The sequence below is a fragment of the Ambystoma mexicanum genome, chromosome 10, assembly GCF_040938575.1.
Source record: "Ambystoma mexicanum isolate Mex_15411 chromosome 10, UKY_AmexF1_1, whole genome shotgun sequence".
Taxonomy (NCBI): Eukaryota; Metazoa; Chordata; class Amphibia; order Caudata; family Ambystomatidae; genus Ambystoma; species Ambystoma mexicanum.
This window is the reverse complement of record NC_090932.1, coordinates 1,001,631,328-1,001,657,549: the sequence shown is the minus strand read 5'-3', so window position 1 is coordinate 1,001,657,549 and position 26,222 is coordinate 1,001,631,328. Positions and strand designations below refer to the sequence as shown.

The 26,222-nt window shown below is 44.8% G+C and overlaps 1 protein-coding gene across 1 annotated transcript in view; it reads right to left on the bottom strand.

Annotated features, from left to right (window-relative positions):
- Positions 1–2,921: 2,921 nt before the first annotated feature.
- Positions 2,922–26,222, bottom strand: part of LOC138491920 (E3 ubiquitin-protein ligase RNF135-like) — a 114,439-nt gene continuing 91,138 nt past the window's right edge. The window contains exon 5 of the mRNA XM_069618784.1: positions 2,922–5,013. Coding sequence (XP_069474885.1) covers positions 4,478–5,013 — 536 coding nt within the window. The 3' untranslated portion in view covers positions 2,922–4,477. The remainder of the gene's footprint in view (positions 5,014–26,222) is intronic.

Below are 26,222 nucleotides of genomic sequence, written 5' to 3'. Positions count from 1 at the left end.
TTCGTTCAGGAAAGGCTTTATGGCTTTAATAAGCCTGAGATAGCAGGCTGTGTTCTTTTGAAGATAATTGGTCTGCACATCAGAGTTAACCACTGAGTTAACCATCATGCCAAGGGTTTTGACTTGGGAGGAAGCTTGAATCTTGGCGTCCTTAATCTGAAAGGATTTATATTCCCCCCCAAGTTTGGCTAACTGACGGTTTGAACTGAAGATCATCAATTCAGTTTTTGTATCATTAAGACACATCCAATTAGCCTGCATCCACTCGTCAATTATCCTATAGACTTTACCTATCATGACACTATCTGCATCATGATTTCCCTTCAGCTCTAAAATGAACTGTGTGTCATCAGCGTAGTTCGTGAAAAAACACTCCGGCCTTCACTAGAATACTACACAGAGCCTTCATGTATATATTAAAAAGCATAGGTGACAAACTGGCACCCTGAGGGACACCGAAAAGAATAGAGCACGAGTCAGAAAAACTACTTCCCCAGTGGACTCTTGCCTGGCGATCGGATAAGAAAGACACCAGCCACTCTATCACTTTTTCGGAGCAGCCCACATTATCCCTAAGAGCTTTGATAGGGAGTTGATGATCTACGAGATCAAATGCTGCACTTAGATCCAAGAGAACCAGCATCCCTACTTTATTTCTGTCCACCAAGCTCAGTATGTGGTTCTGGAGGTCCAGCATCGCTGTCTCCGTGCTATCTGCAGCAAGAAAGGTCACACCTTCCCCTCAGTGGCGTTATTTAGATCAGAACAAACAATACTGAAGTAGGGTGACCAGAAGTTCCCGTTTTGCCCAGGACTGTCTCGGAATTGGCTGCTCCGTCCCCCTTTCTCAAGATTATTTTTCCATTGGAAAATCCAGTGGTCCCGGTTTTTGGTAGTAGGTCTTCATCTGTGATTGAAGTGAGCAGGAGCGGCTGTGAGCGGTGTTCCACTACTTTTTTTGTTTTCTGTTTACCATTCCTCTACGTTTTACAACCATATTTACCATTCATCCAGAGGATTTGCCCATTCATGTCCCTTTGCAAGTGTAAAGTTGTAATAGGAATGCACAATCTCACACAGAAGAAATGCTGCATTTTACGAATTAAGATAGTGGTAGTTTGTGATAAATTAATTATAACATGTGTTTATTCCACCAGTAACACATAAACCTTCTTCTCCTCCAACCATTACTGAAGTGTGGCGCCTTGATAGCCACTTTCAAGAGTTAGTCCTACATCTATGTTAGTTGTCCACTGCCGTTTTTGTACTTTTTAAATCTGGTCACCCTAACTGAAGGCATCAGGCAATGGTTCTGGGTGAGCCTCCGCAGTCTGCCTCCTTTACCTCTCCGGCCATGACCCGTGGTCGAGAACATTTTGTTTGAACCAGATCAACAGTACACAGTGCCTCCATCCCTGAAATTGTGCCTCCAGGAGCTTCTTGGCCTAGCATATGCCCATTTGTGCATCAATCATCTGAGAAGTCCTCTTGGGGGGCTGGTAGCTCTTCCTGGTTCTGAAATAAAGAGAGGGTGCAGATTTCATCTGCTTTTCTGGCTCTTTCCTCATTGACCATGGATAGCACACACTCTTTCTCACTTACCAGTAAATATGGATTAGCACACTCTGAGGCCTCCAATGGGCCACATATTGGTACTGCATGCTGTTTCTTGCCTAACCAATTGGCACGCAACATTTTCTGTTGGGCATGCATCTGGAACCGAGTCAATTCAAAAACAGAAAGAGAATAAAACCAAATATCGCCAGAGGCCCTGCCAGTTTTGCAGAATCATTTGACTGCACAGGCTAGGTGTGACTCTCAAGCACACAGGAGAGGTTACGTGACTTTTCTGGCTTACTCCCCACACACACCAGGTGTTTGGAGCATCGTAACCAAGATTGGACCTGACTGAAGAAATGTATGTCGTCATGACCTGCTGATCAATACCACACAGTCCTGAAACTCCCATCCATGGTTCAATCCGGACACGAACTCACAGGGATCTCCCATCTTCTACCACTCCGTCCTGATGAAGGCCCTTTAAAGATTGGCTATCAATGCAGCCGTTCCTGGACGAAACACAGTTGTCGTAGACTTTTTATCTCAGTGTTTGAATCCAACCACTGTTTCAATGTCGTGCTTAGTAGCACAATGTACTGTTTCTTGTTTTACCCATGTGTTCCTTCTATGGTGTAAGGGTATGCACATGTTGTCTAATACCTATCCAAGGGAATTACCTTGGTTGAGCACTACTTACATCAATTGATGTCCTGTATTTGTTTGTTAATCGAGTTTCCCTGTGATCATATTTCACCCGAAGATTTATATCATTTTGTGATGGTAATTAAACTTGTCTGCTTAGTAAGAACCATTGCTAAAATCGGGTGCATTCATTACAGGATTGTGTGTGCCTTTTGGGTCTTTGACCCTGTTCATTTGTTTTGCTTGAATGAGAATAAAAGCATCAAGCAAATGAAGCAGAAGAAACAAAAGAGTTAAAGATAACAAATTGTACATTGAAACTACTAAAATGGAAAGCCAAAATAACCATATTATGTGCCTGATTCAGCAGTGTGGTAAAAAACGTGGTAACGGAATTACCACTACTTTCACTGCGCTGTGAGATTATAATTTTGGCCTTGCACTGGAAGATTTGCCTCCAGAAAGATGCTGGAGGCAAATCCTCCTGGTCAAGGCCAACAATTTCTGGATTTAACGGAGTGAAGTTGATGCTTTTGTTGAATCTGCCAAAATCTGCATCGATTCCAATGGACTCCCAAAAAGGAGACTAAAACCATGTTGATACCATGCGTGACCCCGCAGTAAACCTGGAGGACCAAAAGGTGGCAACAGCAAATGAGTTTGGTGGTAATTCTGACGGAATTACTGCCAAACTCGTAATGAAGCTCTCATCCTTCACTTGTATTTTCTAAAAAAATAAATGAAATAATGCCCAAATGTATGTGTTGGTTTAAAAAATGTGTTTAGTGTTTTTTGTTGATTCAGCAAGTGTCCGAAGCTCCATGCATCCACCCCTGCAGCTCAACACAGTATCCCTTGCTTTTCACATAACTTTTGTCAGTTGCGATAACTGTTGTGAATCGTGATGATACTTGAGGTGGTACCTACAATTGAAATAAAACACATCACACATGCACAAAAGACAACAAAGAAGTAAGAGGATAAAGGGGTCAAAAACAGAGAAAACTCGGGTAAAACTAAGCGTAAGCACTTTTGCTAATCCTTAGTTATACCGGAGTATGGAAACTCAGGGATAATTAAGTGTAAGCAAAAGTGTAACGGGACCTTATCTGTCACACTTTTGCTAATCCTTAGTTATAGCAGAGTATGGGAACTCATAGATACCCAAAGGTCATCAAAAGTGACACAGCGCTTTTCCCGTGCCACTTTTGATAAGCCGTATTTATCCCTGAGTTTACTGTGTTTTTCACCCCATACCGGTTTACTTCTTTGTTGTTGTTATTTAAGGGTAAGGAAGGAAGACAACAAATGTAGCGCCATAGAAAAAGTACCCCTTTCAGGCATAAGTACACTACCAAACAACCTCCAAACCTGCTCCAAATCATACCGCTCGTTGCCAAGTATTGTTCTTTTTGTTTTATATAGTTAGGGATTTTTATTACTTGTTGAAGTCACGCTATTTTTTGCTTTGTTCATTTTTTGCTCAGCTATTTTCTGGAGAAATACATTTTGTGCCATTTTGTTTTCAGTGTTCTTCATTTTGCAGAGCTGCTTTTACTTACCAATACAAATACGCAGCGACTGGCTCCATGTTCAAATTGCCTGCAGTCGGAGAGCGTTCACATGACTGCGGCTATGAAAATGCAGAATGGGAAAATGTATACATTTCTATGTGGGTTCCATGTGTGAGGCATCGCTGCTGGGAGAAACGGCATGATGGGCTCTAGGATCCCTCATTATGTGCAGGACCTCATTTATGAGAGCCACGAGTGACAAGCTTCTTGGGCTCTGTATTTATCCCTGCATTGGATGAAGACTACCTGATTGGCTTATACTTTCCTTAACTCTGACATTGGCGTCAATGTCTGCTCCATTAGAGAGAAACCACTATTTATGCATTTAACAAACAGACATTTGCATTATGGTATAAATACATTAAGTCAATTACAATGTTACCACTTCGGCTATAGTTTCCATATGATCAATTTCCCAAATGTGGAGGTTCTTCATTGAGAAGTCTTCCAAAGAGTTATCGGCACAAACACTATCACCAATCAATACAACAGCTCCATAGGTCATGCAAAGAGAAGAGTCCTCGAGACTTCTGCATCCAATCTTATATCTTCCTGGACCATCGTCTGCCACTTGGAATACTGACCCTCAGCGGCACCTAGAAGATACTTACGGTATAATTAACCCTTCATCGTTTAGAACAGAGCACCATACAGCTGTTCCTACTGAGTGGCATACAAACATTTCCTTTCATGGTTTGTTATCATTTGGGCCCGTTCTGCTGTGCCTCACATTCATACCGCAGGCTTCGTGTGCACAAGGATTCTACTTTCGAGAAGATGTCCAGGTCATGGTCAGCTGTGTCAGTTCCAAGTCCTAAACTCTCAAACCTTTGGATGAAGGGGGAGATGGGCCTAAACATTAGGTCATCTTGCCAACTGCCGGTCCGGCCCTTAGTAGCTCGGTAGGCTGAAGCTTTGGTGGTGAAGACAAAATCTGGGACTGGAAGCCCCGAAGAGATGATGAGCTTGCCCTGTGTGAGGTAAAAGAAAGGCCTGACAGGGCATGGGAAGCTGATGGGCAAGGTGACAAGGTGCTCCTCTGTGATGGTGCTATAGAAGGACAGCGTGCCACCGGTGAAGTTCAAGGAGACACCAATCCTCTGCACCAGAGGTGGAACTGAGTCCAGCTCCTCAACCTCATCACCATAGAGGACCCTGAACGTACCCATGACCAAGCGCTCCAAGCACCAGGAGTGATGCGAGGCAGCAGAGAGAAGAGGGCTATTCACGCAGACACCTGTTTGGAAGAAATATATTGCATTAGAGATGCTTAGATGCAGACATTTAAAAAAACACATAGTATCAATTCAAAAGAACACCTCCATAGTCATCTCATGTCACATTAACCATGCATCCTGCCAAGTGCCTATCTATTACACATCCCCACCTAGAAAGTGGCACTCACGGGGAGGTTTGTTCTGGTGGATTGTCACGAAGTTAAGCAGGATCAACACCAGACAGACACAAAGATGAGTTAAGTAAAATGTTTGTTAAGGGTAGCTAAAACGTGGGGCTAAAATAAAGAACGTCCTCCCACCAATCCCAGATTTCCTAAGAGCTTATCAGACAGCGTTAACCATGGGGATCAAGGAGATTCCCTTCCTTAGGGATAAGCAGAGTAGCAAAGAATCAAGATGTCTTCTCCTTACCAAAAGCAACAGGTCCCAAGATTCCATAGGCCTTAATCTGGCTCTACCTTGCTGTGCAGCCTTGTCACTTCTCACATCTATAAAAGTAGCTCAAGTAAAACCGCAAATCTTCTGTGTTCAGCAAAGAATCAGGCTTAAGTAAAAGTCTCTGGTTTGAATCAAAAGGTCTCTGGGTATCCAAATCCCCACTCCAGCAGTCCCTTTCCGGAATGTGTTGCCCCTTTTGAGTGATTCATTGCCTTGGTGGTTTGAGTGGCCACAAACCTCTTTCTTGGATCTTAGGCCTATAGATGCAGGTTCTCTGCTTCTTGTCCACAACTCCTGGGAGATCCCTTTGTCTGGATCCCAGGCCATGTGCACTCCTATATGTTATGCCTTGATAGGGGCAAAGGGGACGGTTCAATGCGATAGATATAAGTGAGCCCCAAAGCTTACACCAAGGCAGGGCCCCGCTTTGTTTGTCTTAAGGTCCTGAAACGTATCCCTAACACCCCATCATTATTTACTTCCTTGAAGAGTCCCAGTGGTCTCAAACATAAGAGAACATTTCCTGCACTTTCTGACTTATCTTTTGTGCTCTTTCTTTCTCCTCCACCTCAATACTTTCTCACATTCTGGTACCTTCTGGCCTCTTTCATTCACACCTTTCAACATTAGGGGTTGTCAGCCCCTATCTACAATCTAAGTCTTCAACTCCAGTCTTCTCCTACCCACTCACAATATCTTTCTCCACCCCGCCTTGAATGTATTCCTCCTGCCTCCCATAGTAGTTTCTTCATCCTGCTCTTGGTTCTTTCTTGCTCCTCTTTATGTTCCTCCTCACCAGCCCCTTCCTCTTCTCCACTTCTCCTGATAGTCCTTCAATTCACCACCTTTTATTCCACCACCTCTTGAGGTTCCTCCTCAATACCTCTTTTGCATTCACCACCTCCAAGCTCCTTTCCTGCCCTTTGCATACCTCCTTTCAGCCTCCTTCCTCCTGCCATGTCACCTCCTCCCTTTGCTTGTGTCTCCAGCATCCTTCAACACTCGTCCTTCACCTTCAAACTCCCACACCACTATCAGAGGCCACTCTGCTTGCATAGCGTGTTGAGCCTGCTGTTGAATATGCCCTCCCTTAGCTGGGCTCAGGTGTTTATTATTTTCAGACTGGGAACAGGATTGGGTCAGTGGAAATGTAACACATCTTACATGTCATTTTTTCACCCACCCCTTTATATGTGCACACGTGGATTCAGCCTTGTTGAAGGGTGGTCTCAATGTTGAATCTCCATTCTAATAGTGCGGTGAGTGGGGTTACAGCTGCAGAGCTCTGTGCTCCACATTTGTACTAAATGGGACATATCTTTAGCACAGCATAGCACAGCAGAAATGCATGTATTTTCCACACCACATCACCCTCCTTGCCGGTGCAGCCATTTGATTCGGGAGGGCTGGAGCCAGGACGGACTCAGGAGGTTCGACGGAAGCCAGAAGGGAGGCTGGGAAACAGCACAACACACATTGGTGAGTTGAGGGCATGCAGGCGGTGTGCTGGGTAGGGAACAGGGGAGCCATGGACAAGCCAGGTGAGTAAATGGGGAACCGCTCAAGATGAAAACCTGCGGGATAAGGGAGGGGGCTGAGTCTTGCGGGATGGGGCAAGGAAGACATGTAGGGATGTGGGATGTTCCACCCATTCAAAGTGGGGTCTCATTGTGGAATAGGAGCACCGCTATTGCAAAATCAACATTGTAAAAGCTGCGAGGAAAATATTGAATTGGTAAAGGTTGCTGTACTGAAGACATGGAACCACGCCAGAAATACCCTGGCTGCCTATGGGACTTGGAGAAATACAGGTTTGTTGATGCATGGTCAACCACACAATCTGTCTTATTCTGGGGTGCCATATTTTTACAGCTAATCACGGATCTCCTCTTTTCTTGTGGCTCCAGGATACTTTTGTGGATCAGATAAAATGAACCCTCCCTCTCCATCAGTTGCCATACCGAAGGACGTAGATGCTCTCCAAACTGCACATATCGTCTGCGATGGCTTTTGGAGAGGGTTCGGGCATAATACTCCATTTAGAGAGTGCCCTTAAACAGGTTGAGGCAGAATCCTGGCCAATGTGATGAGCATGGAACCAGGGCCCCCACCCCACGCCACCCCAAGTCCCTTCATCATATATATTCCTTTTCCAAGAATCCGGTAGGGGCGTTTCTAACATTCCTAATTCATCACCCTTATAGTACACTCTGCCTACACATATCTCTGTTTCACGTGATCCATTTTAATAAAAGACATTTCAATTAAAGGTCATTGCGCCGGAACTGCACTCATGGAGATAAACACAAATGTATACAGTAACGTGGGGCAGGGCATTAAAACTGGGAAAAAGGGGATTTGCAAATAACAATATGCAAAGCATGAGAAGTGGTCAGTGGCTAAATGAAGGGTGTAATACTGGGATTTCCCCATCATTTAATAAAGGAGGGGCCAATAGAACTAAAAAATAAGAAAAGACAAGACAAGGAAAACCACAATTTGTTATGTTCAGTTGTAGAAGTATACCGAAAAAAGTAGGGGACCTGTGGTCTCGGCAGGGGAGAGGGTAGGCGGAAGCATAGTGCAACATGTGACAAGCTGTTGCGGATGGGGCATTGCAATAGTCTAAGTGACTAGCACCTATGGCTCCTATTACTGGTTTACACTTGCACAAGGACATGAATAGACAAATCCTCTGTATAAAATGGTGACTATGGTCCTAAAATGTAGAGGAATGAGAAACAGAAAGAAGTGGAACACCACTCCCAACCGTTCCCGCTCACTTCGATCACTGGTTATGCTGACTTATAACATGCACCGTTTACCACCCCAGGGATGGTCTCCAGGCGCTCACGTAGCACTGCAAGAAAAGAGGGTGGGATGTGTTAGTGAGGATAAAATGATAGGATAGTTTCAGAAACAGGAGAAACTGGCGTCTGTGTGTGTTGTCTTGCGTATGAGTTGGTTGTTTGACCTGGCTTCTTGTATCCACATAAGTATAAGACTCAGTGCCTCAGTTATGTACTAGTGTTATGTTGTGTATGTGTATCATGTGAAGTTTGGTTGGTAGTATAATCATACGCACTGGCTTGTTGTATCCATAAGGAGAGGGTGCAGTGTTGTGGTAGTTTGTTGTATGCAGGAGAAAGTTATGTTGGTGTGTATTTTAGTGCTTTTTATGAGTTGTTTGCCTCATGTATTTATGGTTGTATGCACTGGTTTGTTCTGTCTGTAGGGTAGGTCTAGTGTCTGGAATGTTTGTTGTGTGCAAATGTTAGTTAGGTTTGGTGTATGTTTGTGTAGTTTGGATAGCCCATAGGTGTGTATGGTACTTGTGAGTTATGTAGGATGGCAGATGGAGTAGGGAGGATTAGTTAGTACATTGGTTGCTCTCAAAATTCCTCCATGTTTGTCCTCAGAGCTCATCCAGTTGCAACTCAATGGTACCCTCCAAGTTTTCCAGCTGTGGTACCTCTTCAAGCTTAGAGTGCTAGCTCCTCCTTCAAGTTACTCTGAGTGCAACACATTGGCTACTCCCACAATTCCCTATTTGTCCAGCAAGAATTATTAGATACAATTATGCTTCTGGGTGTTGTAAGATTAGCAGCTAAAGTAACCTTCTGGAAGTGATGTATGGCTGATCTGCCCAGACTATCTAAGGTGACACATGCTTAGTCTACATAGTTCTATCTAATGTGGTGCATGACTAATCTTCCCAGATTTATCTAAATGTGGCACATGGGATATCTTCACAGATCTGTCTAATGTGAGGCATGGCTACTCTTTGCAGATCTAAGTGTGACTGGGAGAGGGGTTGGGGTATTTTCTTTGGGTCCTCATTCTTTTTGCTGCTATTGTCCCTTTGTGCTGGTAATTTCCTGAAGGTGTGGTGGTCTTCTGTGGTTCTAAATTCATTTTGTCATTGTGTTTAATAGGTTAGCAATTAGGCGTGAAAATGCAGTTACTCTGAATCTCCTTTTTTTGTATTGTTTCGTCTCTATTTGGTGGACGTAATGAGATCATTGCATCAGCAAGACGGAGATCATTCCCACTGGGACCCCTGTTCCCTCTTTTTTCCCCTCACTCTGGCCATCCTCCATGGGCTCTCCCCCTGCTCCTTCATTTGAAACCAGAAACATTGGAGTCATCTTCGACTCCTCTCTCTTATTCCCCCCTCCCGACAAACTCAGGACATTGCCAAGAAGTCCCACTTTCTACTCTTCAAAGGAATTCTCCCTTTTCTCACTTTCCCCCAGAAGCTCAATGTCACCTGAGCCCTGGTTCTCTCTAGGCTTCACTACTGCAATGGCCTTCTCCTGAATATACCTTCTTCCACGTTACAATCCCTCCAGCTAATCCAGAACAGGCCAGCAAGACTTATCCTTGGCCTTAAGCCCAGGGACCGCATCTGTCCTGCCCTAAAAACTCTTCACTGGCTTCCGGTTACGGCACAGATTAAATTCAAATCCTGATGCTTCATCCACAAGGCTGTCTGGGGCCTGGGACCACGCTATCTGCAACTTTCCCTTACTAAATACTCTCCCTAAATACTCTCCCTCTAGACCTCTGCGGTCCTCTGGCACCACCAACTCTCGTGTATAAAGCGTTTCACTAAACAGAGGGCTGGAGGCCGATCACTTTCTTCAGCTGGCTCCCTCTTATGCCACCCCCTTCCTCTTTGTCTTGAGCAGGACTTCCTCAAATTCCAGAAGCTCCTCAAGACTTTCTTTTTCACCGCCTCCTTCCTTTCTCCCCTGCTATGCTAATCTCACAGTTGCTGTGATTGGTGTCCAGGGCCCTTATGTATCCTTCAGGGACCTGGCCTCCCATATCCAATTGCCTTAGCCTCTGCCTACCTCACAGCACTTGCCTCGGAACCCACCAGCCTCAATCCTGTAGGTTTGCTCTTTCTACCCAATGCGGCAACAGGCCGCATGGCACTTACCATACTATGCACTTCATCTGCTGCTCACCCACGAGCACGGACAGTCCAGCACTTACCCCAACCCCCACTTCCCCTCTTCTCGCTGCATTTGCAAGTTCTGACTACTCAGAAGTCATAGTAGGTTTGTCTTTTACCTTCCACTTTATTCATTGTTTTTCAATCCCATGTTCCCTCCCTGCTGCCCTTTGGGCACTATAAAACAAGAATTGACTTACTGTATAAGCACCTAACAAATGCACATTAAATTAAAATAAATCTTGGCCTGGAGAAATTTGGTTCCTTTTCCATTTTGGTCAATTTACTAAACTGATAGTTTGCTTTGAATGGACTGCATTGAGTTGGGCTTCTGGTGAGATGGCTTTCAATGAAATATCAGAGAACCCCTGTTATACCTTGTTAGATGTACAGATGTGCTCTGTTCTCAACATCCAGGGGCGGTCCCTCCAATGCTCTGGTCTCTCCAGACTGGCTCCTTTGTGTATGCAAAACTGCGTGCTTGTCTTCATTTGAGTGAACTCATATAAGTACATGCCATGTCAGATCATTTGGTGCTGGGGTGGAACTATATGTGAACATTGGTAGCATTTGAATGAAGGTGCACTAATGTGTAGCCCACTCTAAAGAGTCATACACACACATTTTTCCCTTTACAACATTTACCATCTACAAAAAAGTAGAGAGCTAATTAAAATATACATTTTACAGGTCTAAAAATAAAGAAGGTAAGAATCAGAGCTACCTTTTCACCTCTGACAAGACAGAGCAAAATGCTCCTACCCGAATATCATGAACATTGAAGCTGAGGGGTCCATGGTTCGCCACAATGGTACCAAAAATAAATCAATTCAAGACACAGTACCCAACGCCCCAATGAACAACAGCATGGAGGGAGGCTGTGGAGGGAAGATTATTTCACCACCTGCCTGATCAGAGGGAGGGGGCTAATTAATGAAGCCTACCATAGGCTTGGGGCATAGGTCTTCAACATGTGGCTCAACAAATGTTTTTGACTACAAATAATCTCTCATTGTTGACTGTGCTGGCTGAGTGTGATGCTAGAAATGAATTGGAGGGATAGTGCCTCCATGTCCTTGTCCTGTACTCCTTTTATCATGTGTGTCCTGTGTTATTCTCTGCACAGGGGTCCATTTGGGACTCCAGGCAGTGCAGCTCTTCCTCTTTTTGGTTTGGTGAACAGACCCTTGGGATACCCTTATCGCACCCATAGGTGGGGGTACAATCCAGAACCACTAGTGTATGTTTCTGGGCACCTGTATGTGGCCCCAAAGAGCAGGGTATGGGCTGGTGGCAGCCTGTTGCTGAATTTGACAGGTGCTCTGAGTATCCTCCATTTTGGGATACCCATTCCCTGCCAATGGAATCAGTTAATTCCTGATGGGAGCCAAGATGGCCCCTGTGGCCTCTTGCTTTCTATTACCTGTTACCTTGTTTTCGCAAAGTCCTGGAAAGCCCTGACTCTGTCCCTTCCCCTGACTGGCTGTTGGGTGGAAGTTCCATACATGGTATTTTGGAGAAGTCCAGGACAGACTGGCTGGAGCCTTCCCAGTGACTGTATGTTGTGGGTACACCCTTGGGGTGGGACCTGGGAGAATGGAGTGTGTGACCAATATGCATTTCATGTTATGGGTGTCTGGTTTCTGGTATGTGGCACAAAGACTTAGACAGCCCTGCCTGAAACTGGTATGAATGCAGTGTGGAGTGCTGAATGACTAGGTGCTTGTCCCATTCTACATTCATTGTTGTGAGTGTCTGGAGGGAGAAGAATGGCCAGAATACACTGTGAGCCTGTTTGGCTGCCTGCATGAATGCCCTTCTGAATGACTGGTTGCCTGAGTGTGTGACCCAGCAGAGTGAATGAGAGACCAAACAGTATATCTGGGGACTTATCACTGATGGAAATTGTTCAGAAGCTGAGGTTGAAACTTGCTGCTTATCCTTGAAGCCCAGCTAAAAGAAGAAGGCTTTGTTGCTGCTTTCCTTTGCCGCAATTCGAAAGATGATGTGTCTCCAAGAACTGATCCAAGAGAGGACCTGTCTAGAAGACCTCTTCCCAAGCTTTGAGGGAGCATCGTGCACCAGCTTATCTTCACCAAGGCTCCCTGGAAGTCAGTCATCGAAAGGCTGCCGACCGGAGACGAGGACTGCTGAGGAAACTAAAGATCTGCTGATTGGAAGGAGCGTTTCATTTCTCCTACGAACGCTCGTGCTTGCAAGGTCCATCCCTCACAGCTGCACTGCGAGCAGAGCTCTTGCAGCCCATTCTGCTTCCTGGAGGGGGCGGACCCCTTCCTGAACATGTGACACAGCACGTGACTGCCAGCCTGCACAAGTTGCCGGCACAGCCGCCCTTGCGGCGTATTTTCTGCTGATTGGAAGGAGCGTTTCATTTCTCCTACGAACGCTCGTGCTTGCAAGGTCCATCCCTCACAGCTGCACTGCGAGCAGAGCTCTTGCAGCCCATTCTGCTTCCTGGAGGGGGCGGACCCCTTCCTGAACACGTGACACAGCACGTGACTGCCAGCCTGCACAAGTTGCCGGCACAGCCGCCCTTGCGGCGTATTTTCTGCTGATTGGAAGGAGCGTTTCATTTCTCCTACGAACGCTCGTGCTTGCAAGGTCCATCCCTCACAGCTGCACTGCGAGCAGAGCTCTTGCAGCCCATTCTGCTTCCTGGAGGGGGCGGACCCCTTCCTGAACACGTGACACAGCACGTGACTGCCAGCCTGCACAAGTTGCCGGCACAGCCGCCCTTGCGGCGTATTTTCTGCTGATTGGAAGGAGCGTTTCATTTCTCCTACGAACGCTCGTGCTTGCAAGGTCCATCCCTCACAGCTGCACTGCGAGCAGAGCTCTTGCAGCCCATTCTGCTTCCTGGAGGGGGCGGACCCCTTCCTGAACACGTGACACAGCACGTGACTGCCAGCCTGCACAAGTTGCCGGCACAGCCGCCCTTGCGGCGTATTTTCTGCTGATTGGAAGGAGCGTTTCATTTCTCCTACGAACGCTCGTGCTTGCAAGGTCCATCCCTCACAGCTGCACTGCGAGCAGAGCTCTTGCAGCCCATTCTGCTTCCTGGAGGGGGCGGACCCCTTCCTGAACACGTGACACAGCACGTGACTGCCAGCCTGCACAAGTTGCCGGCACAGCCGCCCTTGCGGCGTATTTTCTGCTGATTGGAAGGAGCGTTTCATTTCTCCTACGAACGCTCGTGCTTGCAAGGTCCATCCCTCACAGCTGCACTGCGAGCAGAGCTCTTGCAGCCCATTCTGCTTCCTGGAGGGGGCGGACCCCTTCCTGAACACGTGACACAGCACGTGACTGCCAGCCTGCACAAGTTGCCGGCACAGCCGCCCTTGCGGCGTATTTTCTGCTGATTGGAAGGAGCGTTTCATTTCTCCTACGAACGCTCGTGCTTGCAAGGTCCATCCCTCACAGCTGCACTGCGAGCAGAGCTCTTGCAGCCCATTCTGCTTCCTGGAGGGGGCGGACCCCTTCCTGAACACGTGACACAGCACGTGACTGCCAGCCTGCACAAGTTGCCGGCACAGCCGCCCTTGCGGCGTTAAGCCCTGGAGACTGTAAGGGCTGGAGATACTGTTTTGCTGTTTGGCTGTGATCTGTGAGTACACTGTTCTGGGCCTTCCCAAGCCAACCCAATTGAAGTTGTATTCTTACTACGAGGGTTTGGGGTGGAGAGTCGGACTCTGGCAGCTCCACAAGCCGTCGGGCGTTCCCTTCCCAGAAAATGACTATTACGCTGACACAACTCATTTACTAAAACTTTTATTTAATTGAGTGTGTAACATTGCTTTTTATTTTAATTCGCTCTTAATGCTAGGCTACATATATACTTCATAGGGTTTTTAGACAATGTACTGGTCTTTCAGAGTTTGATTTTCGCTATTTGTGCCATACTCTAACACTTGCATTTTTTAAATTTAAAAATTGCCTAGTATTTTTTTTGCTGTGTGTCTCTATGTCTAACTTCCCCTGACATCTAGGCTTATTTCCAGTGTATTTCTGGGTACCTTCTCTGACATAACTCTTATTTTCTTTCTCATTTTGCCTACTGTCAGGCTGAGGTTTTATCTGAATGACACGTAAGGGACTTAGAAGTCAGACTGCTATGGAGGTCTCACCTCCTTTGTCCCCTTCGCCCATTGTCAGTATGCCCTCCATGCCATCTACAGTTAGTGTGCCAGAAACCCCCATTCCTATTGCTATGGGGAGTTCTGATGATGCTCCACTTCAGGCCCATTATAACCCTCTCCTTTTAAGGGACATAGCCCAGGCCCAAATTCATGTGAGAGAGAGGTCTGAGGTTTGCAATGCTATGGGTATCACTTTACGTAACACAGCTCATAATAACTATTTTCAATGGAATACATGACATTTCTATAGATACTCAGGAAGAACGTCTAGCTGCTACTCTTGCCTCCAATCTTTTGGTCGGGGTCAGTTTCTCAAAGACAAAAAGCAACATGGCATATGACAACAACCCTTTGCCTAATATCCCTCTTCCAATGATTGCCTCACTGAATCCTAGTATGCCCATACCCCCAGTCATGGTGGATGAATCAGAAGTTACTGTATCACAACTATTAGAGAAGAAGGACAGTGGGAGCGTTGTTATCTCTCACACTCAACCCTCTTTAGGATCCAAAGCATTACTCAGTGATATTAAGCACACATCTTCTTCTCACGTCAACCTTTCTACTAGTGTGGTGGGAACTCCCTTCTCCCCTAATGGGATCTCTTTGCCGTTCAAAACCCCTCTCAACAAGCCCCGTAACTCAATATCAAAAATAAAAATTAATCTAGGTACCCAGGGTAATCCAATCCAGGGGAAAAACATCACACATTTTTTTGGTAAGAAATCTGTTTCTAGCACTCTGGCTAAATCTCCTTACCCTCTTCCTCCAGTACATACCCCGGCCCACACTAACTTAATTAACGTAGCTAAGAAACTGGATATTGAAGATCTCTCAGTCCAGGATATTGACGATATCAGTATCATAGAATGTGCAGATAAGGCAATTGCTGATAGCCACTTGGACTCCCATCTTAACAAAACAAATAATGTAACACAACAAATTTGTGATGAATCATGGGCAGGTTCCCCTTCAGATCTCACTAACTTTATTGACGAGTATACTGAAAAACAAAACTGGTTAAAAGAAAGAGGTCTTCTTCCGGACTTCAAAACTGATCCGCCCAGTGAGTCTATTCTACATCATACCCTTAAAGATGTTGATGATAGAATTAAACTCTCCCATCCAACTATCTCTGCGTTGAATATGGTTCTGAGTTCCTTTGTGAGTCTCTATGATAACATCTGGTCAGAGGTTACATCCCATTCACGTATACTTTCTGAAATATATTCTAGGCTGGAGGGCCTAGATAGATTTGAAGATTTAGTAAAAATTATAAAAGAAGAAAATCAATTTTTGAACACTCAAGGTCTTGACCCTACCTCCTTCAATCCACCTTTGGCCCCTATACACGATTTTCATCAGGGGCCTACGGGGACTACGGCAACTACTTTAGGGGTGGTCCCCAATGCGGCCCCGGGTCTTCTGGTTCTCCAACCACTAGATCTTGATTCCCGGGGCTCTTCCTCTATGACTCCCCGAGCTGCCTTTGATGGTTTGCGAGAGGCTGACGACCCTACAGATATACTTCCCAGTGTCCCGACTGTATTCTCTACGGAAAGAGGAGAGGACAAAGTACAGGAGGATCTGCCAAGGGTATCCCTCAAACCCTCTATACAAGATCGTTCATGTGCAGGTGGGACTGCAGAGTCGGCCGTCCGTTCTAAAGGTGACCATATCGCATCCTTAGGAGAAAACATGATTATCCTAACTCCAGAAATCGCAGCAATTTCCTCTGAGCCCCCAGAGGAAAATTCCTGTCCAAAAGTCCTCCCCTGTCTAGGAAAGAAAAGGAAAATGAGCCAACAAATGAAGAAAACAAAAAATCAGAAGAATGTCAAAAAGATTACTTCGTATACTAATCAATTTTTCAAAAACCTCTTTATGGCAAACTCTTTAGTCCCTTCAACCACTGTTGCAGTTCCACAGGGGACTGATAACTCTGTTGAACCAATCCCCTCTTCCATTCATGTGACCACTCCAGATACCACCAATGCTCCACCTATTTTACCACCTGCATCTGTTTTAACGGATGCGGTGGGTATGTTGATTAATACCTCTGCTTCTATAGATGCGGGGCCAAGGATTGTTGGTACTGGTGAAATTGCAGTTTCTAGCATTCGGATAACACCTCTTACCGTACCAGCATCCACTAGTACCAACCCTGTAGCACTGCCTACTGATATTGTTGCAGCGGAGGCTATGGACTCTGCCCCAGAAGCAATTCTCCCTTCTACTTCTCTGGAGTCTATTTCTGGAAAAAGCCTGAATCATCCGGACACTTCTCTAACTACGCCGACTGTTAATATGGTTAACATTGATATGGTTAAACATTTATTTCAGTCACTACTTGTTCCCAAGATCAGCAAGGTGACAGTGTCTAATTCCAACGTAAGCTTGTCACAGGACGAGGTTCCTACTACTCGGCTCTCTCCTTCTGACCCGGCATTCTTGTCTGCTCCTGAGGAGCCCCCTGTTAATATGGACTGCATTAAGAGGGATGGAGATATGACAGATCGATCAGACAATGTCTTATCGACTCTCCCCCCTTTTAACCTTGCTTCTCTTAGCATCTCAAATATGCGCATGTCTGCGGCTCGAGAAGCGGTCCCCTCTGGGTTTGACTTTGCCCATAATAAGAACGTTTCCAAATCTTGGGAAAGATTTCCACTGGGGCCAAATGTCAACCATAATAGGACTATACTAAGAGGGGCAAGGGGCTGTGATCTGGCGGCTGACCCCCTTGGTCACTTTACCAAAAAAATTACTGAGTCCTTACCTGTCTCTGCTACAACAAAAGTTTTTGGTGATGTTATACAGCTTTCCAGTCTTTGGGGCGAAGACATGCCAATCTGTTTAAATCGTGGTAACATACTTAAAATCTTTCACCAACTTCCTTCGCTTTCGCTTATCTCTAGCTATGACATAGACTGCATTTTATTCCCTTTCCATGATCGGGTAGATGTTAGTAATATTATTCTTAGATCGAAGGTAGTTTTAAACTTGATCATGGGGCATATGGAAGGGTTGAAGCAACTAGGATTTGAAGCAAAAATAGTGGACTCTTCTCAATTTGCCAAAAATAAAGGAGAGGGGGCTGAATATAGAGGTAATCTTACAATGGTCTACCATCCAGAAAGAACTCCCCCACCCCAACGGAGGCATTTTTTGCCCAAATCTAATGGAGACTCCGCGAGCTGGGCACATGTCACCGCAGGCTTATGGAAATGATTTAATTCCCGCTAAATCAGAATCCTCTTCGAAGGCCCGCCCTCTAAATAGCTTCAGTTTCTTTTCTTGGAACTCTAGAGGTAATTCCCATTTGTTCACGAACCTAGAAACGGTTGCCGTGATTAAGGCTTCGCATTGTTTTTTTCTCCAAGAAACTTGGCTACTTTCAACTCCAGTTCTTGATGGATTCGATATTTTCTCTCAATGTGCCAAACCTAGCCTGGGAGGCCGCGCATCGGGGGGACTCATTATAGGGGTAAGAACCTCCTTCGGCTCTGTTGCTAAGGAGCTTTCGGATACACCTTTTGGCTTTATGGCCTTAGAGGTGTTTTTTCCGGATTCTAATTGTTACTTTCTCTTGGTCAATGTTTACTGGCATATGGGAATCTCTCCTCTCGAATTGTTTCTGGAGAAGTTAACTGATACAATCCTTGCCTGGAGATATCTGCACCCCATGGGCAAACTCATTTTGGCGGGCGATCTAAATTCAGACTGCACTCTTTGTCTGGAATCCAATTATGATGACCTGGGCTTGGTTATGGAAGACGATCCACGTATAGGACTAAAACTTACATGGGGCCGATCTTGGAATCTGGCTTTGGATTCAATTGGCCTAACTTGTCTTAACAGCCATTATGATGCTATTAATCCTTCCTGCCCAACCTGGCGTAGATCGTCCTCATCTTCCACCTTAGACTACGTCTTTGTCGACCATTCCCTGATTCCATTTTCTTCTAATGTCGAGGTGTCCTTCAACTCATGGAGCGACCATGGTATTCTCCGGGTTCAATTTCTATGCCCCTTTTTCACCAAGCTTCTGCCGGAGGGTGGACCCACTCAGCTTTATACTGTTAGTCAAGGGACAGGGATAAGGTGGTCTCCTTTTAACATCAGTGTTCTTAATAACAAACTGATCTCTTCCCTTAACCACACCTCGCTCTGCTGGAAAATAGCAGTCTTTAACACCTCTTCTTTTGATAGTTTTCTCAATGTCTTACAGAGTAGTATTTATGGCCAGCTAAGGAAAGGAGTCTTCAAAAAATTTCACAACCATAGTTTCGACCAACAATTGGCCAATGTTAAGGCCCTTACTAAGAAACTTATTAGGGATGTTCAAGCCCTAGATATGGATTGGGCAGATAAAACAACAAAAATTAAAACCATTCGTCAAAAATACAAAAACTACTGTAAGCATAGAAAAATTACTATGATTCAAAATGACGCACAGTATATGCTTGCAGTACTAATAAAACGAGATGTGAGGGCTTTTTGGGCTTCGGTTTCCAGCCTTGATAACACATTGATGGCTGATCAGCTTAATGCAATCCCAGAGGCCAAATGGTTTGACTATTACTCTAAACTTTTTGATATTGGGGAGGAAGACTTGGCTTCGGATGCATTGATGATTTACCCATCGAACGACGCATGGAAACCAGTTTTTGATCTGGAGACAGTGTTCTGTCTTATTTCTAAGGCTAAGAAATCTAGGGCGCCAGGCCCAAATGGCCTTACGAACAATACATTCAAAGCCGAGCCCGAGATTTGGGCCAATCTACTCTTCCTGCTTTTTCAGGACGTAGTAAATTCCGGGAAGGTCCCTATGAGTTGGCATACGGCCCATATTGTCCCAATCTTTAAGAGAGGCTTACGCTCTGAGGTAAAGAATTATAGACCGATCTCTCTTATAGACGCGGACTGTAAGCTTTTTGCTTCTCTGCTCCTCTCCCATCTTAACATATGGATTAGGGACAATCATATTCTCCCCAAATACCAAACTGGCTTCAGGGCCGGCCACTCTACCAATCTCAATGGTCTTATTATAACTGCCCTTCAGACCTCTTCTTGGGGAAAATCTGATGGTCCTTTGTATGTCGCCTCAATTGATTTATCCAATGCATTTGATCTGGTCATTAGATCCAGATTATGGGAAAAATTAACTAAATGGGGCATCCCGGCGGGCCTCCTTTCTCTCATTATGGCCCTCTATGAAAACTCGGGGGTACACATCAGGCTCGATTTGGCTGGTACTCTTTCTAGGAGGATTAGGACGCGTATCGGGGTGAGACAGGGTTGCTCGTTAGCTCCCTGTCTATTTATCCTCTATTTGGCTGATGTGGATAACTTCCTGAAAAATGCAGGCATGGTGAGTGCTAAACTTGGGGACCTGAGATTCTCATGGTTGGCATATGCCGATGACTTTCTCTTGTTCGACCAGACCAAAGTGGGCCTGCAGAGGCTCCTGTGTAAATTTGAACAGTACGCACTGCTAAATGGGCTGAAGATCAATCCTGGTAAAACACGTATCATGGAATTCTCAAAGGGGAGAACCCGAAACAACAAAGTATGGAAAATGGGGGGAACAAACATTTCTCGAGTTAACAAAATCGTCTATTTGGGCTTTTTGATCTTGGCCCAACCATCGGTGATAGAACTGAGACGATTTCTTAGACAGAAACTGCTCCCTCTCATCTCCCAATCACGTACTTTGGAGAATAAATATTGTATGTTTTCCCTCAAACCTGTGGTAGACTTTTTCAAGGGTAAGGTGACTCCAAAGTTATTGTATGGTATGGAACTCCATTACTTTACACTTCTGCCCTTCTGGGACTCTCTTGAAGGTATTTACTGGAGGAAAGTTTTAAAACTGCCCAATTCAATTCCTACTGTTGCCATTAGATATGAGTTGGGTCTGGTTTCTCTACGAGCTAGGATTCTTTGGAAGGTTCTCTCATTGTTCTCAGCCTTGCTTTCCCCTAGACCTGATACTTTATATGTTGATGTGGGCCACATGATTTTTTCCCAGACACACTCGGGCCACAACATATATCTCCATCTTTTCTCCACTCTCTGCGATAAGACCCTGATGGACATATCCTCCGACAGGGATACATTATTTACAAACCCTAACAAGGTAAAGGAGTCTCTGTTCAGCCATGATTGGAGCAACACTATCGAAAAACTTCATGGTTATTCCTCACTGAGTGATCTTCAATTTGATCATAAGAAGAGAGGTGTGATGTCCTTTATTTTGATCCAATTTCCTAATAGACACTACCGCTCTCTTCTTATAAAACTCAGATGGAACCTTCTTCCCACTCGGGAAGTCCTACGTAAAAGGAAGAAGTTTTCTGATTTGGATCCCACCTGTCGTTTCTGCAAACTTTTGGGGGTCACTGAAACTTCTCGGCATCTCATTCTTGACTGCAAGGCTTTGACCTCTTTAAGGGACAAATATCTAGGCATTTTTAATGTTATGGGGCGACTGGGGGTAGACAATTGGATTTGGTCACAATGTCTCTCAATCTCGAACATCAAGGTTGGTCTGGCTGTGGCGGGCTTTATCAGAGCCCTTGACCTATATGCCCCTTTGGTCTGATTTCTGCTCCTATTCTTGGAACTATGAATTTTTTACTATATGAGCACAGTGTTTTTAATATGAGCAATGTATTTCATATTTTATACCTTGTATTTATTCTATCTGTTATTCTCTGTAACTAGTACTTTATATTGACTTGACTAATCTTAGACAATCAAATTTCAAATCTGAAACCGGTTGATTATCTATTGTCTGTCCCTTTTCTGTAAAATTTGCAAACTTTTGCAACTTATGTAAATCTGTAATTTCGTATTTCTTTAGCGGGCATTTTCTTTTTCTTCTTTTTTCAAATGCAAATGCAAAGCAATGAATGTTTATCTTTTTTTTTTTTTTTACTATTTTGTTTTTAATTATAAAGTTTGTTCTATTTGTAAAGGTTTTTTGTAAACCATATACAATAAATAAAAAAAAAAAAAAAAAAAAAGAGAAGGACCTGGACATCAAGGCCATCCAAGTACATTGCCGTCGACCAGGGTTCGGAGGATCGCCGTAACTGCTGGAGGCCCATCAAAGGTGTGTTGCTCAGAAGAAAGGACCGCTTGATACTGTTCCACCGATGACCAGAGCTGCAACGCTCCATTGCCTAAAGACATTTGAATCCAGGACTCCCTTGCTCATCACCGTCAACTGCTTTGTCCCACTGCAGAAAGTCAAGGTCGCTGACGAAGCGAGGAGAATCTGCCGGTGGGTTTCCCGCCACCCAAAGTCTTCAAAGACGCCAACGATGATCCGAAAGCCAGCTGTGGTCGAGTTCCGATCACCGACGCCAAACGCTGATGACCTGACACCCTTGCTGGGCCTATGATCATCATTGACTCTTGGCGGCAACTAACTATCATCGTCGAGGTGCACTGCATGCCTCATCTTTGCAGGATGTCCACGACCGATTGTCGACGAGCACCGTAAGGACCGAAGCTGCTGCCTCGACAATATTGTTCACCTTTTCTTCGAAGGATCCCTGGCTCCTGCCTGAAAGGGAGTTTCTCAAGAAGGATCCGTCGACAACCCGTCATCAAACTCTGCTAAACCAGGTACAGTGGGAGGGTAGAACATTTATAGAAGGAAATAAGACTCTGCTAAACAATATATGGACTGGGCTTGTTTATTATCTTATTTACAGGTTGCCCAGGTGGGGGGTCTTCACAAAGAACTGTGGCTAGGTAAACTGGGCCAGTATTCTGCCAATTGTCTAACCAACTTGTTTTCCTCCTCAAATCTATTGTTGGTTGACATTATTAATTGATTTGTATGTCATTTTGAAACTGTCTATAGTTGATGAATTTTAATGGAATCTAAGAAATAATCGTGGTAGCACATAGAGACTGTATACATGTATAATTTTAGACTTGCCTGAGCACAAAGTGTGTTATTGTATGTGTACATAATCAAAGCCTTATTTATATAATGAACTGTGTTTTCACTAACATTGTTAGTGGACATTCCTTTGTGGTTGCTTGGGGACTACACTGTACTTAAGAACCAGCCCGCATCACCTCCCGAGAGCTTAAGCCTTGATTGCTTGTCCAAGCTACCAAACCGAGAACCTTGGCAGGGGTGCTCTGTGCTTCTACTCTGCCATATAGAGAGCAGGAGTACAGATACCCGGCTCCAGTCTTTACACTATGGCTGATGGAAGTTGTAGTCCAAAACATCCAGAGTTAAAGGTTTCAGACCCCTAGCTTAGTTAGAGTCTGCTAAGAGACATACAAGAACTCCAGTGCAATACATCTAACTGCATTAAACAAGCTATCCCTGAGCCGCCCTTTGATGATGAAGAGGATTCGTCACTCACTTTCTAATGGCAACTGTGCCTATCGATGCCAATTACTTGAGAGGGGAGATTGTCATTCACATTTACTGTAAAATAATAGTAACATCAGCCACTTGGAAAATATCATGTCTCCAAGTGATACAATTGCGGCTACAGCAAATATTAAACATATTAACTTTCTAACAGAGTGATGTCAATTAGGTGATAATCACCTGCTCATATTACAATGCTCTGAATCTGGGGGTCAGACGGCCCTTTGAGGATTCATTGTTGGTCCGGCCGCCCGAGCCTCTCAGGACCTGCCGTTGGGGTTATCGGCTTGAGCACGGTAAGACCTGTTAAGAGAGGAATGACTACGCTGTTACCAGCTGCGATAGCCTGCTCTGTGGGTGGTTATCACCATTAGCACCCGCAGTATATTGAAGGAGGAGAGCACAGATGCTAATCATGACGAAAAAGGTACCTTTTTCAGAAATTTCAACTGTAACGCTGCCGACCAGTTTGCTCAATTTCCTTTTCAGTATTAATTACAGGATTATAACCAAGAATGGAGGAGGACTTCCAGGGCCCAGTAGGGTAGAGTGAAAGGGGAAATCTACCCAGGAGGTAAGTTTAAAAAAACTATTTTAATTCAAAGCAGTAGTTGTGGGGGAGATAAGGAAGCATTGGACGGAACGGACAATAGTCACTCAGAACAAGGTCTGGTACCAGCGAATGCAGCCATTGTTTAAAGCAATCTGATTGACTGGCCCTGCTGGTTGCAGTACTGCTAGATAGCTGATGCCACGGGCATAGCTAAGAATTGCTTTACTTTTTCGATGGTTCATGAATCCTGTAGTGTAGTGAAGTGTGTATAAGGAGTGCACCCTGTGAGACATTCGTATTTTGGGGAAACCAAATCCCAAGCTCTACAGGACCCTGGAACACATCTTGAGGCCTTTTGACTTTATTCCCCTCTCTCTCTCTACAGATTGAGGAGGCCCCACTAACCTATATTTTATATATGGATAAATAACTCCTGCTCTCCTTCACACCACCAACTCTTAGCCAGGAAAGGAAAGATGGCAACAAACTTAAAGGAGAAAAATATTTTTTTTCAAGAGACTCATGCCTGTGGAATAACCCTGCCACAATGATTCACATCTGCATGATCTCATCGAACAGCTGGCAAAAAGCTGCAACATTAACACTGAATCAAGTTTTCAATGAAAACAACGTACAGCTTCGAATTAATTAAGTTTAATTGTAAGCTGCACTCACAGGAGGTTGGTGGTATTTCTTCCCAATGAATGCAATCTTGCATGATCCTCCTGGATCATACCAGATACTGAGAGCATCCTCTTTATCCGACTCCACTATATAGTAACTGCTTGCCTCCCCTAAAGCAAACTTCAGGTTGTCTAAACGTAGGAGGGCCGTGGAGATTGTTGTGGGTCAAAGAATTTCCCAGATGGATTGGAGTCAAATCTGCTCTGAAGCTTCTCGATAGAAAGTAGAGCTTGTCCTACGAAGCAAAGGCCCGTTCACTAACTATACCGGTCACCGTGGAAGATGTGGTCTATTAAGGCGTTCCCCGCCAACACCTGTTGGTCGCGCAAGATTGAAGTGAGGATGGCCAGCCATGTGTCCTAGTTTTGCAGTAGTTAAAGTTAAGGACTTTTCGGAGGCGGTCCTTCAAATGCATTGACTTAATTCTGGTCTTCCCTTTCCCACATTTATTGTCTGCCTGCATCTTTGGCCTGATGTCACAGCTTCCGGAAATGACTAGTGCCAGGCCGAAATGGTCGTATAGGGCCCATATTTCAGCAACAAAAAAGGAAAATATTAAGGCGTTGGAAAATATTGCTGGTCCCCCATATAATCATAGACTGAGCAGCTTCATTACTCTGTCTTCAAGGGACTAGGTCTCCTTCCAAAAGGAAGACACACTAGACGAATATGAGGAGATGTGTGTGTGTGTGTGGTGGGGGGGGGGGGCATTTAATAAATCATAGGCATGATTCTACCAGATCTGCTAGTTGGCTATTGTTTCCCCTTGCAAATCGGCTTAATTCTATTCACATTGCTTTTCTCTCTAACTCCCCCCACCCCCACTGTAGTTTTAACGCACCGACTTGAAGGAGTGATAGATTCCTGTACATGGGTTGAGAAACCCTGTATCCTTCGTGTCTCCTTGTAAATATCTTCTAGTATTGTTCTGTTCCGTTTCCTGCCCTTTGAAAGGAAATAAAAGAATTGCCATCCAATTCTATACTGGCATATTACCAGAATCTGATGCTTTCAGCCTAATGCAGATCATACAATCTACTTGTCTCAAAAGTGACCTTGCTTAATGGACATGTATACATGGTGCGGGAATACACTATTTTGTCCACATGCCACAGATCATAGCATCCTAGAGAGTGAAAAGGGAGTCTGTTTGCCCGTATAAAGAAAATAAAGCGCCCGATTCTGCATCTTAGCAATACTTGTACTTCCTTATACCGTATTAACAAAGAATTATATTTAGGTGTGGACTGGCCTATAGGGAGTCTATGCATCCTGGACCAGTTTTCTGTGGTCACCTTTTGTATTTCCACATTTTCTCATACGAAAAAGGATTGGGATTGCTGAAAATGTGTTATTTGGGGCCTCTTTGGAAATGATGTCCAGGGTCTCTTTTAGTTCCCACGCCACCATGGTTATGTTGGAGCACATCTTAAGATGCCTCGAGTTAACCCATTGAATCACAGGCTCCAGAGATGCTTTCAGGGTGACTGAAATACAATCAAAGTGGAGCTACTACTACACAGCACAGATATTTTGATGAATAGCATACACTTATCTATTCTCTGTTTTTCATGCACGTGTGTATTTCTGAACTAAGCTAACACATCATTACCAGTTTACTTTATGCCCAGTTATAAAATTACCTCATGCCCACTTTTCCCACTTAGCAAATTGTTACCTGTTTACAGTATACCCAGTTGCCACATCATTGCTGATTTTAAGTATAGCAACTTAGCAAATGACTACTAAATTTAATTAGGCCCACTGTGCACATATTTCCAGCTTTCAATAGTCCCCACATCATTGACGGTTTCTTATATATTCATTTCACCCACACATGCTCGCCTTAAGTGCATCTCCCAGCAGGGTTTGCTTCTTTTCCGGGTGCCCAGGTGGAAGGGGAAGGTGAACACTTGCATGGTGCTCGATAGCCTCACCAGGCAGCATGCTAAACCTGTGGTGGCCAGAGCAGTGGCAGTACAGACTAAAGGCCTGATTCACAGAAG